This window comes from Panicum hallii, chromosome 2 (assembly GCF_002211085.1).
Source record: "Panicum hallii strain FIL2 chromosome 2, PHallii_v3.1, whole genome shotgun sequence".
Taxonomy (NCBI): Eukaryota; Viridiplantae; Streptophyta; class Magnoliopsida; order Poales; family Poaceae; genus Panicum; species Panicum hallii.
In genome coordinates this window covers 30614223-30631860 of record NC_038043.1, presented here as the reverse complement: position 1 = coordinate 30631860, position 17638 = coordinate 30614223, and the positions used below count along the sequence as shown (strand labels likewise).

General features: G+C 43.5%; 1 protein-coding gene and 1 long non-coding RNA gene across 3 annotated transcripts; both read left to right on the top strand.

Annotated features, from left to right (window-relative positions):
* Positions 1 to 226: 226 nt before the first annotated feature.
* On the top strand, positions 227 to 13284 carry LOC112880032 (kinesin-like protein KIN-4A). Of its 2 annotated transcripts, XR_003226228.1 has the most exons (26): positions 941 to 1063; positions 2376 to 2522; positions 2953 to 3102; positions 3261 to 3517; positions 3800 to 3987; positions 4074 to 4198; positions 4385 to 4421; positions 4586 to 4677; positions 4779 to 4889; positions 4970 to 5080; positions 5288 to 5381; positions 5546 to 5658; positions 5848 to 5943; positions 6059 to 6166; positions 6247 to 6363; positions 6468 to 6548; positions 6876 to 6947; positions 7249 to 7342; positions 7435 to 7466; positions 7542 to 7639; positions 7728 to 7823; positions 11113 to 11334; positions 11783 to 11939; positions 12162 to 12317; positions 12411 to 12711; positions 12941 to 13284. XR_003226228.1 is itself a non-coding variant. In XM_025944487.1 (25 exons), the coding sequence occupies exons 1-25, from the start codon at positions 941 to 943 to the stop codon at positions 12636 to 12638; spliced, it is 3105 nt and encodes a 1034-aa protein (XP_025800272.1). In that variant the 5' UTR covers positions 227 to 940; the 3' UTR covers positions 12639 to 13250. The 2 variants fall into 2 exon arrangements, 1 of the variants encoding a protein (XP_025800272.1); XM_025944487.1 differs by having other exon boundaries at positions 227 to 1063; positions 12411 to 13250.
* A 688-nt stretch (positions 13285 to 13972) lies between these two features.
* On the top strand, positions 13973 to 16361 carry LOC112883501. The gene is made up of 2 exons (XR_003226856.1): positions 13973 to 14469; positions 14578 to 16361. It is a non-coding gene; the product is annotated as an uncharacterized LOC112883501 (long non-coding RNA).
* The last annotated feature ends 1277 nt before the right edge of the window (positions 16362 to 17638 follow it).

The window sequence follows — 17638 nt, the reverse complement described above, 5'->3', positions numbered from 1 at the left end:
GACGAGCAGTGGTCGTAACAATTCAGGCTGCAGCTGTGAGCAGTAATCACTCACTCACCTTCACCGAAAAGGAAGGGGGGCAGCTCCTCTCTCCTCTCTCTCCGTCTCCAGAGTGATTAGCAGCAATGTTAAACAATGGCGATGGCAATAAAATAAAACACAAGACAGGGGCAGCCCAGGCCCTCACCTACACACACTCCCTCATCTCCCTCCCTCCCCTTGGCTTTGCGTCTCCTCCTCCATTTCCACCCACCACCAAACACCCCAAGGATCCCCCCTCCTCCCTCCCTGTCCCAAGAACACCGCACCGCCAGGGAGGAGGAGAATTAGCCGGCAGGAGGATCCGAGCAGGAGGAGCAGCGGCATTTGTAGGCTCAGGTGCTCAGCTCAGCTCAGCCCAGCTCAATTGCGGTTGCGGTTGGATCGGCGGCGGGGAGGAGTTGCCGCCGGTGCTGGTGGTGGTGGGAGTGGTTGCAGAAGTGACGGTCAAGTTTTCCCCGTCCGTTGCTTCGCCAGGCCACCACCAACATCTCCACCTGAATCCATCTCTATCTACCCCAGCACTCCCCCGACTCTATCCTTCCTCCTACCTCCCCTGCACCGCACCCGGTCAGTCAGTCAGGCAGAGAGAGATCCAGGGGGAAATTGCAGTGCAACCCAAGGAAAGGAACCATGATGGTGTGGCAGGCGGAGGAGGATCATTGATCGATTTCATCCATCCATTCATCGGTGGTGGCGCTAGTGCCTGCTGTTACTCGCCACTCACCATCCTTCCTCCTTTAATCCTTGCCTCACTCCTCCTCCTCTCTCCCTCCCTCCCTCTCTCTCTTTTCTCCCCGGTCTTGTTGCCCTCCCCCTGTTCTTGCATTGAGGTGAGCAAGGAACAGCGAGTGCTTTGTGGCCAGCAGCTGTCGTTGTTGCATGGTCGTCGGTGGGCACCATGACCATGGAACACGGCGAGGATTGCTGCGTCAAGGTGGCGGTCCACGTGCGCCCGCTCATCGGCGACGAGAAGCTGCAGGGGTGTAAGGACTGCGTCGCCGTCGTGCCGGGCAAGCCGCAGGTACGGAATTGGACTGCAGATTGTTGCTTCTTGGCTGGGTGTGATTGTGATGGATTCTGCTTTCTTGCCTGTGTGTTCCCTGTTTATCTGGGAGTATGCATGACCCAATTCAGACTTTGGGTTGCCTTGCTTGTGTGCTCTTTCTTTTTCTTTTTTTAATTGGCCCCCTGCCTTGGTGTTCTCTGATTATCTGTCTGCTATGCATGGCTCAATTCAGGCTATGAATTGACTCCTGCCAAACAATACTTTCAGAAATCTGGCTGTCCTGCTATTTTTTCCTGTTTTCTAGTACAATTTTCAGAGACAGTTTGACGCTGTCTGCAGATTTTGAGGATGATTATTCTATTCCATTCTATTTTGTACCAGTCACTCTGCTTCGTCAAGAACAGCAGAGCAGAGCAGAGATGAACTGACCATCTCGAAAACTTCCCCCTATTCTCGGAAAAATCAAGATCTCCGTATCTATGTCTAGCAATTCACACAGAGCCAAGAAAAATACACTAGCACCCTGTGAAATTCAGGAGGAATCTAGGTTGCTTGCGCTTCCAGGACCCTCCTCCCTGACTCCGACAGAGATGCCCACAAATTTCTTTTATTTCCTCTCGCTTTATTTCACTAATTCAGTGTTAGGAAGGGGGAAAAAAGTGTCGGCAGGGCCAAATCTTACACATTTTTGGTGCGAACTTGTGTCTAGTCTTGCTAATGTTCTTGCTTTCCTTTATCTGGGCTGTGCAGGAGTCCTGTCAGCATCGCGCAGTTATGTATCACAACCCTGATTATTATTTTTTTGGTGCCAAATCTTGTTGATCCAACTCTCCACTTCTCCCCACCAACACTGCCTGTTTCCTTTTCTTCTTTCTGCAAAAAAATATTTTTCTAAAACAAAAGATGTAATGTTTACTAATCCTCCACTAAGTTGAGGGATTAACCCTAGATCTGCTGGATCAGATTTTACATTTGCTTTGTGATTCTCTAGATGCTCTCCATTTCCAGCTGCCAGCCAGCCAGCCAGCCTTGTTGGAGTACCCTTCTTTCTTGGGTTCCTCACCATATCAATGATCTGTCTCCCTTGATCTTTGTGAATGATCGTTTTTGGCTGAGGCATTTTTGGGTGAAGATGAAAAGTAACTTTCATTCCTTGCCTCCCATACCAATGATGATGATGATATGCAGCACATGTGTGGGCTTCCCTGGCTTTGTTGTTTTTCTTTTACCAGTCGGGTTTCTATCTACAGTTTGCTCACCATCATTAGACAGGCATCGGATTTGACCACCGTTTCGCTGAAACTTCCGTTTTGTTGCCATCGTGCAGGTCCAGATCGGCAGCCACTCCTTCACCTTCGACCATGTGTACGGCAGCACCGGCACGCCGTCGGCGGCCATGTTCGACCAGTGCGTGGCGCCGCTGGTGGATGGCCTCTTCCAGGGCTACAACGCCACCGTGCTCGCATACGGCCAGGTTGGTGGTAATCTTCTCCTTCGTCGCCGCTGTCGTCGTCGAGCACCACGCACGCCCTCGGGTCTCCCTCAATCATTTGGCTCGCATCCCATGTGCCATTGATGCGGCCAAAAGAGATGAGAAGCTTGGACCACCACGTTGGGGCCTTGCACACGGCAAAAGCCAGCAGCACAGCATGTGCCCTGGTGCTGGGATGGAACACCCAATTCCTTGCCCTTTTTTCCTTTTTTTGCCCCCTCCCCAGCTGTGTGTGTGCCATGATGACGGGGTCGAGTGTCTGCTCCCGAAACCCCAAAATGCTCATCATTTCAGTTTCATGATGCTTTATTAATATCGTTTGGATAGAGGGGATTTGGATCCTAATCAACCCTAGAAATCATGATGCTTTATTAATATCGTTTGTTTTTTCCTTTCATGTTTGTCTCAACAGACTGGGTCAGGGAAGACCTACACCATGGGGACTGCCTGCAAGGAGGGATCACATATCGGGATCATCCCACGAGCCATGGCTGCACTGTTCGACAAGATTGAGAGCCTGAAAAACCAAGTGGAGTTCCAAATACGCATCTCATTCATCGAGGTAGAACAATTATCCCATATAAATGAATGAAATGTGGAAATCATTTTTAGTAAGATCATATATGTGACACTTGGTGTGTGTGAGTTGGGGTGTGTGTGTGTGGGGGGGGGGGGGGTTATACAGTATATGAAACTTTCTTGTGCGTTTATTTTCCACAGATTTTGAAAGAAGAGGTGAGGGATTTGCTTGACCCTAGTGCTGCTACTGTGGGCAAAATTGAGAATGGCAATGGGCATGCAAAATTATCTGTGCCAGGGAAACCCCCTGTCCAGATTCGAGAGGCGTCAAATGGAGTCATAACGCTAGCTGGATCGACCGAAGTGCATGTTAGCACTCAGAAGGAAATGACTGCATGCCTGGAGCAAGGTTCCCTGAGTCGCGCAACTGGAAGTACCAACATGAACAACCAGTCAAGGTTAGCTACATCATTCTAAGTCTTTATGTTTTGTATAATGGAGAATATTTACTAATTATAATCAATGACATATGCACATCACTAAGACTGCAAATGTCATAACCGGTGAAGGAGAAATTATGCATTCTTTGTTTTGTTTGTTTACCTCTATGTTACATGTGTTAATTCGCTCGTAAAAAATTTGCTCTTCTTGAGTGCTTTAAAGAACATTCCTTGATATTCTGTTGCTATATTTTACTTGTTTTCAATGAAACCTTATACTCTGGTTTCGCCATGTAATAGTCGTTCCCATGCCATCTTCACAATCACATTGGAGCAGATGCGCAAATCAGATCCCATCATGACTGCAGATGGAATGCCCATTGAGGAAATGAATGAAGACTATCTTTGTGCCAAACTTCATTTAGTAGATCTTGCTGGATCAGAACGGGCTAAGAGAACTGGTTCAGATGGCCTTCGTTTCAAGGAAGGTATACTCGCTTCTTGTTTATCAGAACGCTTATTCGAGAATTATTTCTGCTCCAAATTGAAGGCAAGTTATGCCTTGTGTCATTAGGTGTTCACATCAACAGAGGACTTCTTGCTCTCGGCAACGTCATAAGTGCTCTTGGAGATGAGAAAAAGAGGAAAGAAGGTGCTCATGTTCCTTATAGGGACAGCAAACTCACTCGTCTTTTGCAGGTATGATTTTCCATCTATGCAAAAATGTTACTAATTTCATTAAGCATTTCATAGTAGTGCTTACAATATAGTCGTGCCAACCCATCTTTTAGTAGTTCATCTAATAGAAAGCTATTGATATTTATATAGAAAATTAATGGGTCACATTACTAACTACTCCTGTATCATCTACTTTGTCTATCACAGGACTCTCTAGGTGGAAATAGCAAGACTGTAATGATAGGTAACTTATCTTGTCAGAAACTACTACAGTACTACATTATCCTTTCATACTACTTGAAACATATTTGTCAATACTGATTTTTAGTGATATTGCAAACTGACAGTCACTGAATGCCTTGCTTGGGTTACAGTGACCTGACTTGAATATGTCCTTTTCTCCTGCAGCCTGCATAAGTCCAGCAGACATCAATGCTGAAGAGACATTAAACACTTTGAAGTATGCTAACCGGGCACGTAATATCCAGAACAAACCAATTGTGAGTATATTACTTGGTGTCTCCTCAGATTGTTTGCTATTCCAGGATACCGATTTCTCTTCTTAGTTGATTCTGGTATGTCGTTTTTGCTACACTTTCAGGTCAACAGAAATCCTATTGCAGATGAGATGAAAAGGATGCGCCAGCAGATTGAGTATTTGCAAGCAGAGCTTGTTTCAGCTCGTGGAGGAGTCGGATCAGATGATGTTCAGGTAAATGTCCCTGACAAACTTGGATTGCAGAAGGCATTCACTCACACTATGAATTGGAATAACAAGGCTTGAATTTTCAGGGTCTCAGAGAAAGGATATCATGGCTTGAGCACATAAATGAAGACCTTTGCAGGGAACTGTATGATATTCGCAACCGTTCTCAAACTGATCCTTGTGAACCTGAAATGCAAGTATGTTGCTGAGTCCTTGTGCATGCTTTTGGATGTTTAACATTTTAAGACAAGCACATGACTTGCAATTCTTGCTCTTTCCCCTTACATGCAAAAAATGAGAAACATTGACGCAACACAGTGCCGACTAGGGATTTCTGTTTTATATATAATCATTCTTGAGAAGTGCTAGAGCTAGACCACAACTAATTCTGATCTTTGTTTCAGAAAACTTTAAATGGCTTTACAAAAAGTGAAGGCCTCAAAAGAAGCTTGCAAAGTACAGATCCATTTGATGTCCCTATGACTGACTCAGTAAGAGGTAACTTCTTAGCACCTCTTCAATTTTTTCATCAGGTATTCAGATGCTTTTCTTTCGTTTCATTGAGACTGTAAACATCAGTAAGAACAGCCCAAGTACATTTTTTTTTTCACATAGTTATTTGATTTCTGAAATATCTCACTGATGTTCCCTGCCTGCTGCAGCCAACCCTAAAGATATTGAAGATGAGGTAGCTAAAGAATGGGAACACACAATGCTGCAGGATAGCATGGGCAAAGAGCTGAATGAATTAAACAGACAGCTAGAGCAAAAGGAGGTATTGGACATCTAACAATAACAATTATGTTTCCTGATCACCATGTTTGGCCTTGTAAATGACTAATACAAAAGCCAGTATCCATTATTTGATTATACATTTATTCACTTCTGCATGGCACATGTCTAGTCAATGTGCGTAGGCTTAAATGGTCTGAAAAATTTACCTAAGTTTATCAAACATTTTCAGTCTGAGATGAAAATGTATGGATGTGATACTGTTGCACTTAAGCAACACTTTGGGAAGAAACTTATGGAGCTTGAAGAAGAGAAAAGAGCTGTACAGGTCTGTCTGTTAAATTGTTTTATCTACCATATGAGATCATCCTCCGGTCATATGTTCCTTGCCCATGCACATGAGTATTTTTGATCTTACAAAAAAAAATTCTGAACAATTTCAGCAAGAGAGGGACAGATTGTTGGCTGAAGTTGAAAGCCTAAATGCTGATGGCCAGACACATAAACTGCGAGATGCCCAACTGCAGAAACTGAAATCCCTTGAAGCGCAGGTGACTAGCATTTCATAATGCATATGAATAAATTTTACCTTCTTTGAGATTTTTTACTAAACAAAAGCATTGGATTGCAGATCCTAGATCTTAAGAAAAAGCAGGAGAACCAAGTTCAGCTTTTGAAGGAAAAGCAAAAGAGTGATGAAGCTGCTAAGAAACTACAAGAAGAAATTCATTTTATTAAGGCACAAAAGGTTCCTTTCCTTTTCCCATCTCGTCTATAATCTTGGTAAACACTTGTATCATCATACGTGATAATAATAACTCAATTACATTATTTCAATTGTCATGTTGTCAGGTTCAACTACAACACAAAATCAAACAGGAAGCAGAACAGTTCAGGCAATGGAAGGCTACCCGTGAAAAGGAACTTCTTCAGGTATGAACAACCAATTGTAGTCAGTAATGTTAAATGCAAAATTATTATTAAAAATGTATAATCAATCAACATAATTATAAGGTTAAACTGATTTGACCATATGTACTTCGATATATAGACACTCTGAATGAGAGATGTCTCAAATAATTTAGTAATGGCTTGGATTGATAGTCTCACTAGCTGGCATCTTCTCTTTGTACAGCTCCTGTTTCTTTCTTCCTTGGAACCTTATTTGTACTGTTTGTTACCCTTTTCGAATATAATACATATAAGATGAAGTAAGATCGTTTTGAGAAGCACGATCCTCATATTTTGTTCTGTAAACAGTTGCGCAAGGAGGGACGGAGAAATGAGTATGAACGCCACAAGCTTCAAGCGCTTAATCAGCGGCAGAAATTGGTCAGTTTCTCTCCTAAAGTCATGACAAAAGAAATACATTTCAATGAAATACCGTATAAAGTCACGACAAAAAAACTAATTAGATTTTAGGCAATATTAACCAGACCATTGAGACTAGTTTAAAGTTTAAAGTACTCAACCTTTACTTTCTACCGTACTTGTTTCTTTGACATAGCTCCCTTCTAAAACCTTTTCTTACATATGTCAAAATTTTCAACTTTTTTATTCTAAATCTACTTCTAAACACTTCAAATTTCCATGTTTTTATTCTAACTGCCAGAGTCCACACTTTTGTTTATAGGTTCTGCAAAGGAAGACTGAAGAGGCTGCCATGGCTACCAAAAGGCTGAAAGAGATACTAGAAGCTAGGAAATCTTCTGCACGTGATAATTCAGGTAGCTTTCTTTGCATTGTGATATGTATATTTATGTATGATGAAATACTTCCAATCTAACAGTTCCACTGTTCTCCTTCCCTCCAAACATAGCTGGCACCAATGGGGCCTCTCCAGGCTCTAATGTAAGATTTATTCATACCTAACCTTCTTATGTTTATTTATAATTTATTGCTAAAGCCATTCTTGATATGAAACAGATGGGTGAGAGATCGCTGCAAAAGTGGTTGGATCAAGAGCTTGAAGTTATGGTGCATGTGCATGAAGTCCGAAATGAATATGAAAAACAAAGCCAACTGTATGTAACTCTACTTTTTGCGGTCAAATGAAAACATTTAGGGTTATTTATTTTTACTAAGAAGTAACAAAAAATTTGGTTATTGAAGGCGCTCTGCACTTGGTGAGGAGCTTGCCATTTTGAAACAAGAAGACATACGGGCTGGTGCATCTAGTCCCCAAAGAGGGAAGAATGGAAATTCTAGGTAATTGGTATCTCCCTTTTTGTTTAATACTTGAGGTATCCTTTGCTTGCAACTGATTCACATAAGGAAAAAACACACCATTACAGATGTCAAGATGTCCAATCCAGTAATCCAGTCCTCTAATAGGATTCGAACACATTTTTTTTTTTCTGAAGTACAATTAGGGCGTGCTACATCTGCGCCCGGGTGTAGTGAAAAATGAGCAAGGGTCTTCGCATTTCTCTCGACGGGTGCGAAGGGTAAGGAAGCTAGCCGAGCCGATTAGGATTCGTCTAGGTAGTTGGAACGTAGGGTCTCTAACAGGTAAGTTAAGAGAACTAGTCGATGTAGCAATTAGGAGGCGTGTAAATATTCTATGCGTGCAGTAGACTAAATGGAAGGGCCAGAAGGCGAAGGAGGTGGAGGGTTCTGGCTTCAAGCTTTGGTACACGGGGACAACTTCGGGTAGGAATGGTGTAGGCATCTTGATCGATAAGAGCTTTAAGGATGGAGTTGTAGATGTTAGGAGGCAAGGCGACCGGATTATCCTAGTGCGGTTGGTCATTGGAGATTTGGTTCTGAATGTGATCAGTGCCTATGCTCCTCAGGCAAGTCTTAGTGAGAGCTCCAAGAGTCAGTTTTGGGAAGATCTTGATAGCAGGGTTAGTACCGTGCCTATCAGTGAGAAGCTCTTCATAGGAGGAGACCTCAATGGCCATATGGGTGCGACTAATGTAGGATATGAGCGAGTACACGGGGGTTTCGGGTATGGTAGTAGGAACGAGGGGGGGAGGATGTTTTGAATTTTGCGTTGGCCTACGACCTGCTGTTAGCGAATACCCTTTTTAGAAAGAGAAAGTCCCATCTAGTGACCTTCCATAGTGGACAATACTCGAGCCAAATCGGCTTTATCCTCGCTAGGAGAGAGGATAGACGTGCCTGCTTAGATTGTAAGGTGATACCTGGGGAGTGTGTTGTCCCCCAACACAAGCTTGTGGTGGCGGATTTTTGTTTTTGGGTACGTGCCCACCGGGAGAAACGTGCCAAGATTGCGAGAACGAAGTGGTGGAAGCTTAGAGGGGAAGAGACACAAACGTTTAAGGAGAGGATGCTAGGCGAGGGGCCTTGGGAAGAAGGAGCAGATGTAGATGATATGTGGCTAAAGATGGCGACATGTGTTCGGAAGGTGGCCTCAGAAGTGTTTGGTGTGAGTAGGGTTGGCAAGCAGGAAGTGAAAGAGACTTGGTGGTGGAATGACGAGGTGCAAAGGGCTATTAAGGAGAACAAGGAGTGTTTCAAACGCCTTCATCTCGACAAGAGCGCAACCAACATCGAGGGCTATAGATTAGCTGTAAGTGTAAGTGTAGCGAAAGGTCAGGCTTTTGATGACCTTTATCAACGGCTAGGTACGAAGGAAGGAGAGAAGGACATTTATAAGATCGCTAGGACCCGCGAGAGGAAGATAAGGGACATAAACCAAATCAAATGCATCAAGGATGAGACAGATCGACTTCTGGTGAAGGATGAGGAGATCAAGGACAGATGGCGAGAATACTTCGACAAGTTGTTTAATGGGGAAAATGAGGGTCCTACCTTCGAGTTGGATGACTCATTTGATGATACCAACAGACGCTTTGTGAGGAGGATTCAGGAGGCAGAGATCGGGGAGGCTTTGAAGAGGATGAAGGGAGGTAAAGCGATGGGTCTTGATGGCATCCCCATTGAGGTGTGGAGATGTCTGGGCGAGAGGGCGGTAGTATGGTTAACTAAGCTTTTTAACCTAATTTTCGGGTCAAACAAGATGCCGGAGGAATGGAGAAGTATATTAGTACCAATCTTCAAGAACAAGGGAGATGTTCAAAGTTGTACTAACTACCGGGGGATTAAGCTGATAAGCCATACGATGAAGCTTTGGGAGAGGGTTATCGAGCATCGCCTAAGAAGATTGACAAGGGTGACCCAAAACCAGTTTGGGTTCATGCCTGGGAGGTCGACCATGGAGGCAATTTTCTTAGTACGACAGTTGATGGGGAGATATAGAGAGGAGAAGAAGGACTTACACATGGTCTTTATTGACCTGCAGAAGGTGTATGACAAAGTACCGAGAGATGTCATGTGGTGGGTCTTGGAAAAACACAAAGTCCCAACTAAGTATATTACCCTCATCAAGGATATGTATAAGGATGCGATGATTTGTGTTCGAACATGTGATGGCGATACCAGTGACTTTCCAATTAAAATAGAACTACATCAGAGGTCAGCATTGAGCCCTTATCTATTTGCTTTGGTGATGGATGAGGTCACAAGGGATATACAAGATGATATCCCTTGGTGTATGCTCTTTGCTGATGATGTGGTGCTAGTTGATGAGAGTAGGGCAGGGGTTAATATGAAGTTAGAGCTGTGGATACACACGTTAGAGTCGAGGGGGTTCAGACAGAGTAGGACCAAGACCGAGTATATGATGTGCGATTTTAGCCCGACTAGGCATGAGGATGGGGACGTTAGCCTCAAAGGTCAAGTGGTGGCCAAGAAGGATACTTTCCGGTACGTAGGATCAATGCTTCAGAAAGATGGAGACATTGATGAAGATGTTAGGCATAGAATTTCAGCCGGTTGGTTGAAGTGGCGGCAGGCTTCTGGCGTCCTCTATGACAAGAAGGTGCCATAGAGGCTAAAAGGTAAGTTCTATAGGACGGCGATTCGCCCGGCGATGCTATACGGTGCTGAATGTTGGCCTAAAAAAGGCGACATGTCCAGCAACTGAGTGTAGCAGACATGCGTATGCTGCGTTGGTTCTGCGGGCATACAAGAAGGGATAGAGTCCGGAACGAAGAGATTCGAGATAGGGTTGGGGTGGCACCTATCGAGGAGAAGTTGATTCAACATCGGTTGAGATGGTTTGGACATGTACAACGGAGGCCTCCCGAGGCGCCGGTGCGTAGTGGAGTTTTAAAGCGGGGCAGTAATGTAAAGAGAGGTAGAGGTAGACTTAGACTAATTTGGGACGAGACGGTTAAGAGAGACCTTAAGGGGTGGAATATCGCTAAGGAATTAGCTATGGATAGGAGCGCTTGGAGATTAGCAATTAACGTACCTGAACCGTGACCTTTGTTAATTTTTGTTTAACCCCTAACTCTTCCTTTGTCTTGTGCCCTTTTTGTGTTTTTTATTCTTGTTTTCTGTGGGTTTCATCTCTAGCCTACCCCAACTTGCTTGGGACAAAAGGCTAAGTTGTTGTTGCTGTTGCTGTTGTACAATTAGGGTATCTAAATACTAATGTATATTTGACTGTAATTTTATTTCTCAGGCCAAATACCTTGTCACCAAATGCAAGACAAGCTAGGATAGCATCACTTGAGAGCATGGTGACAATTTCTTCAAATACTCTTGTCGCAATGGCTTCTCAACTCTCAGAAGCTGAAGAACGAGAGCGTGCCTTCTCTGGGCGCAGTCGATGGAATCAACTGCGGTCAATGGGGGATGCAAAGAGCTTACTGCAGTACATCTTTAATGTTGCTGCTGATGCAAGGTTACCTTTATATTCTTTTGGTTTCATTTAATATTATGATTTCATCTATCCATCACAAAGTTCTCAATCAGTAAAGCCTGGAACTAAAATAATCTTCCCATAAAAGAGAAAAGTATGAAAAACAAGTACCTGATGTTTTTTCTAAGAATCTGATACCACATTAACAGTAGAAACAGAGACATATTCTGTTGCTTGTGTTTAATATTATAACAAGATCACTCTCATGTCTGGACTTGTCTATTAACAAAACTAGACCTTAGAAATGCTACAAGCAAAAGAGAGATGCTTGCAGATTTCATTTTGGTAGAAGTTGATTAAAATTTGCAAACATAGCTCCTTGGCTCAATCTTTTTTCCCTGAAAGGAGTGATTCTTGCAAAATCAAGTCCTTGCCATATATTTTGCCTTGAAACTGATAGTGATAATCCTCAACTATTCAAATGATTCAGATGTCAAGTAAGGGAGAAGGAAGTGGAGATTAAGGAAATGAAGGAGCAAATGACAGAGCTTGTGGGTATTCTTCGACACAGTGAATCGCGGAGAAGGGAAATGGAGAAACAGCTCAAGCAAAGAGAGCAGACTGCTCCAATGGCCACTACACCTCCGGTGCGATTTCTCTCAGCATCATACATGAAAAAACTCGTTATCATCAGTTTCAATCAATGTGAACGTGTAATCACTATTTAGGTGAAAAATCATTGCCCGCTCTAGGAAACAACAGATGGGCACACTGACATAACATTGACTCACTTATTCCTTACAATACATTACAAAACCAACACTGAAGATATGACATCCATGTTACTAAGAAAAATTCAATACTTACAGAGAAGTGGAAATGGCACCGCGAAGCACTCTGCTGATGACCCCAGCACACCACTGTCCCCTGTTGCCGTTCCTGCACAGAAGCAGCTCAAGTATTCTGCTGGAATTGTAAATAGCCCCAGCAAAGGGATTGCTGCATTAAACAAAGAGCAACTTAAGGTTCTATCCAACATCTCATTGTCTGTGATCATCATCATCATTGCATCTTAATTTTCATCTATCTAATATCTTCATTGACAATTTTGAATGCAGATGGTTCCTATAGCACAGTTGTCTGCGGGGAAGAAAATTTCAATAGCAGGGCAATCTGGAAAGCTATGGAGATGGAAAAGGAGCCATCACCAGTGGCTGCTGCAGTTCAAATGGAAGTGGCAGAAGCCCTGGAAACTGTCTGAGATGATCCGGCACAGCGATGAAACTATCACGAGGACTAGGCCCAGACCTCAGCTTCTTCCTCCTAAAACCCATAGAGTGATGTGAAACAGACTTTTCTTTTTGTCTCAACATGAACTGACACGGTTTGCAAACCTACACAGCTAACTACCTGCACAAGGTAACACTGCAGCTAAGACTCCATGGGATCTCCTTCGTGCTTGTTTTTACTTGGCCACGGGATCGACAAGTATGTGTTGATAGGGTGACTCTTGTCGTTGGATGTAAATTCCCTGGGCGTACAAAGTGGGATGTCAAAGTAGTGACAAAAATTAGTGAGTGGGTGAGTGTGAGCAGAGTGAATGAGCATTCTTTCATGCAAATACTGAGTACAATGCTTACTGTTTCAGCCTTCGCTGATGGTGAGATGTCAATAGTTGGTGTCCATCTTCATAAAGAAATCTGTCGAAGGAAAGCGCCTTGTAAAGTCTTTCGGTGCTGTTGTGCGACAGATTTGCGTGAAGGGTGGCTGAAAGTTAAATGTTTTTTGTGCTTGAGTGGTGGTCCTTCCCCCCCCCCCCCCCCCCCCTCTTTTGTTTGTTGATACTAAAGATGAGAGAAATCAAGTGACATTGGTTTGGTTTGCTAGGAGTATTGTGATGTAATATAGAAACTTGTTCCACTATATCAATCCACTCTTTCTATTGTGTAGTACTGATAGCTGACCAAGTCTTAAGCTGTTCATCTTCCATAAGCAATGTCTCTGAAATTTCAGCAAGAATAGTAGCAGTCCTGTTTGTCGCAACACACATACCTCCACATGTTTTCATGACTCATCCAATAAGATAATTGTTTGTATGTCATATCTGCAAAAGTACATCATAATATTGGAAGAAATGTTTCATTGTTTAGCTTTGCAGACACTCTCCATGTATCTAACACATACAACAAGCAATGTTTGCCATGTCTCCTAAAAAAAAAATGTTTGCCATGTCTCATCAGTACTCCCCCATTTCAAACGTAGGAGATTTTAATTTTGTCCTACGTCAAACTTTTATAACTTGAATCAAGTTAGTAGAAAAATGCACCAACATCCGCTGAAAGTTTCACTAAATCACCAAAAAATGTCTTGATAATATATTTATTTTGTAAAATATATGTTAATATATTTTTTATAAACTTAGTTAGAGTCAGATAAATTTGACTTATAAGAAAACCGAAACATTGGTGGCAGGACCGGCGGAGGTCACGACAGAGCGGGCGGCGGCGATGGAGAGAGCAGTGGCATATCTACAGGGGGGGCTAGGAGTCCCCTACTGTACTGCCTAGGAGTCCATGGATCCCCCCTCTAAATTTTTAGACTCCATGGATGAAGAATGGGGGGGCCTGAGGGCTGCTGGAGGTAGAAGAAGAAACCCCACCCCCCCCCCCCTCGCGACATGGGCCAGAACAGCCAGTAACCAGACCTAAAATTTAAGGCCCGCGCCTGCCCAGGCCGACCGGCCCAAATCGCCCCCCGCTGGCCCATTCAGCCCACCCACCACTCAACTCCAATTCCCCAATCCCCAATCCAAATCCCTAGCTGCAGGTTAGCTCGGTCGGCTCGGCTCCTCGCGAGAAACTGGCGGCGGCGGCCTGGTGGTTGACGAGCGGACGGCGGCAGACCGGCGGGCGGGGGTGGCTCCGTGGCAGGGGCTCGGTCGCTCGGCCGCGCACCCGCGCCGCCGCACGGACCCGCGGTCCCGGCCCACGGAGGCGGAGCCGCGTGCGGCCGGGCGCGCCGGAGTCCGCACGGCCGGAGGGCGGACCGGCCGAGGCGGAGCCGCGGAGGCTCGGCGGCCGGCGCGACAAGGCGCGGCGCACGGTCGTCGTGTAGCCTGGGCGCTGGCAGCTCCGCCACAACCGCCACTCCGCCAGTGACATCTGAAGTTGAAGAAGGGTATAGATAATGAAACCAGTTCCTACTTCTGACCCCTATTCCATCTATCTTGCAATGAATTTCAATTGTTCAAGAATTAAATCTGCAATGTTTGTCAATAATTTGTAGAGCTGCAAGATGTCGAAGAGAACATTGCTCACCTATTTTTCAAGCAGCAGCAGCAGCACTCCTCTAGAAAATGCAAGGCAACCAAAAACCCAAAGAGTAGAGTTTTGTGCCTCAGATATCATTAGTGATCCCGGAACGCGCAAACCAATTGACGAGTACCCATTTGAAATTAGAGATCAAGTAAAGAGGGCATATGCTTTGAGGGGCCCAACTCAACAATCAGTTGGTTTTACATTTCCTCGCACCTGGCAAAGTGGTGAATGGAGATCTTTTCAGCGGCATTGGTTTGATACTTATGATTGGTTGGAGTACAGCGAGTCGAAGGATGTAGCATTTTGTTTTTATTGTTACCTTTTCTTTGAGTCAGGAAAGTCCGACAAATGGGGGAGTAATGTCTTTGCAAAGGTCGGTATAGGAAAATGGAAGAAGGCCTTGGAAAAATTTGATAAACATGGTTCTTCGCATTCTCATTGTAATACAAGGCTGAAGTGTGAGGACTTTATGAATCAAAGAACAAGTGTCTCTCAGAAATTTGTAAAGCATAGTAAGGAGGAAGAAATTCGATACAAGATTCGCTTATCTTCATCTTTAGATGTTGCAAGATTTCTCATAATGCAAGGTGATGCTTTCCGTGGACATGATGTCCTCTACTTCCTTGAACAAGGGTACATATAGAGAGATGATTGATTGGTACAAAGACAAGGTTGAAACAGTTAAGGATGCATATGATAAGGGTTTGAAAAATTGCCAGATGTTAGCTCCTTCTATTCAGATAGAACTTTCATATTGAGATAAACTTTCATGTGTAGGTTTGTGAATGATAAAGGGAAGGTGATGGAGAGATTTCTTGGGCTTGAGCATATTGAAAGAAGCTTTGGTCGGTATGATTTCTAGCCACAAGTTAAGCATCAATATGATTCGTGGGCAAGGTTATGATGGGGCTTCCAATATGAGAGGTGAATTTAATGGGGTGCAGAAATTGATTCGTGATGAAAATCCTTATGCCTTCTATGTGCATTGTTTTGCTCATCAATTGCAATTAGTGGTTGTTGCTGTTTCAACTTCTACTTCGGCTATTGCAGATTTTTTTAAACTATGTTCCTTTAATAGTCAATAAAGTGGGTGCATCTTGCATGAGAAAGGATGTATTGCTTGCAAAGCACCATGACAACTTATTAGAAAAGATAGAGAATTGTGAGATTGCCACCGGAAGAGGTTTAAACCAAGAAAGTAGCTGATGAGGATATCCCCATGCTGGATACACGCGAGATTTGGTCTTCTACGAGGTACAAGTCGTCACCAACTTGGTCTTCATATCCGGTTCGGACTCAACCGACCATCCTGAACGGAAACGCCGATATCTCCTTCATACGACGTCGAAACGAGGCGTTCTTTGATGTGTTGGAAAGAAGACAATAAAAGCTTTTTTTTGGTTCTAGTCCGAGCTTCAGAAGTTTTGTGGATCATTCTATGTGACCACGACAAGGTGTTGCGTCACCTATTTTGGATTAAGTCGGCCTTGTATCGTATTGGGCCTTAAGCCCAGGTTGAGGGCACCCCACCTAGCCACCCTCAACCCTAGGACCTCCCCCCTTCGGTATAAACTCAGTAGCAGCTGCCACATTAGGGTTTGAATTTTGTTTAGTTCTAGTTTTCCATTGAGAAACAAACATCTTCATTGTAACTGTAACGTCGAGTCCTTTTGCTATGAATCAGGGTCCTCGTTCTTGTTCTTCACCACTGTGGTATTGCGATTAGTCCTTTTGTGATCAAAGATTGAACCCCATACTTGTCTTTGCTTCATACACGTGTGCAATTTCAGATTGCGTGCTTTTACTTTCTTGGTTGTGTTCTTCGATTGGCTTGCAGGATTAGCCTTCTTGGTGAGGTCAATCAAGTTGTGCTTGGTTGATAACTAACGGAGTAGCGGTGTTACGGTTGCAGGGGTTCGAATCATGTCTGATTAGAAGTCCGGATCGCCAACGTCGATTCTCCAATCGAATTACCCATACCTATCGGAAGATTGGGCCAGTGCTATATTAGTAGCTTTGCTAGGCTTGGAGATACTAGATGGGGCTCATATCTTAAAAAATTGCTTCGTATTATGGTAATGTGGGAGGCTATCTTAGAGGTGCTTGAAATTGTGAAGAAAGATTCAATTAAACCGACATGTAATGTTGGTGCCTATGGTTTAATTGGTAAAATGGAAAGCTTTGATTTTGTGTTCATCCTACATTTGATGATAGAATTACTAAGCACCACATATACTTTGTCATACTTTGTCACGTGCTTTACAAAGAAAAGATCAAGATATTGTTGAAGCAATGCATTTGATCATGTCTGTTAAGGAAAAGATCAAGATATGAGGGAAAATGGATGAGAGCCATTATTCAAAAGAGTAAAGTCATTCTATGATAAAAATAAGATTGAGGTGCCAAATATGGATAAGGAAGTCAATGCTAGAGGGACATCTACACGTAGAAGGCAAAAGGTGACAAACATGCATTTCTACCATGTTGAATTTTTCTTTTCTACCATGTTGAGATTTTTCTTGCTGCTATTGATGCCATTTTGTCTGAGATGAATCATCGATTTAGTGAAGTTAGTTCAGAATTGTTAGTATGCATGGCTTCACTTAATCCAAGAAACTCCTCCAATTTTGAGGGGATAAGCTTGTGAGACTTCTGAGATATATGCTCAAGATTTTGATGTCGGTCATATTTTGGTGTTACCAAGTCAACTTAGAGAATTTCACCTTCGTGTTAAAAGAAATAAAGAGTTCCTTGGATGTACAGAACTTTCAAAGGTTGCTGAAATTACGGTGAAGACGAATATGAATAAATCTTACCCATTGGTTTATCAGCTTGTTGAGCTCACATTGATACTTCCGGTGGCAACTGCTTCAGTGGAGAGGGTTGCTTTAGTGGAGAGGGTGTTTTCAGCTGTCTCTTATAAAGATAGATTTGCATAGCAAAATGGGGGATGAATGGCTCAATGATTTGATGATACGCTATGTTGAGAATGAGATATTTAGAAGCATTGGTAATGATAAAATCATACA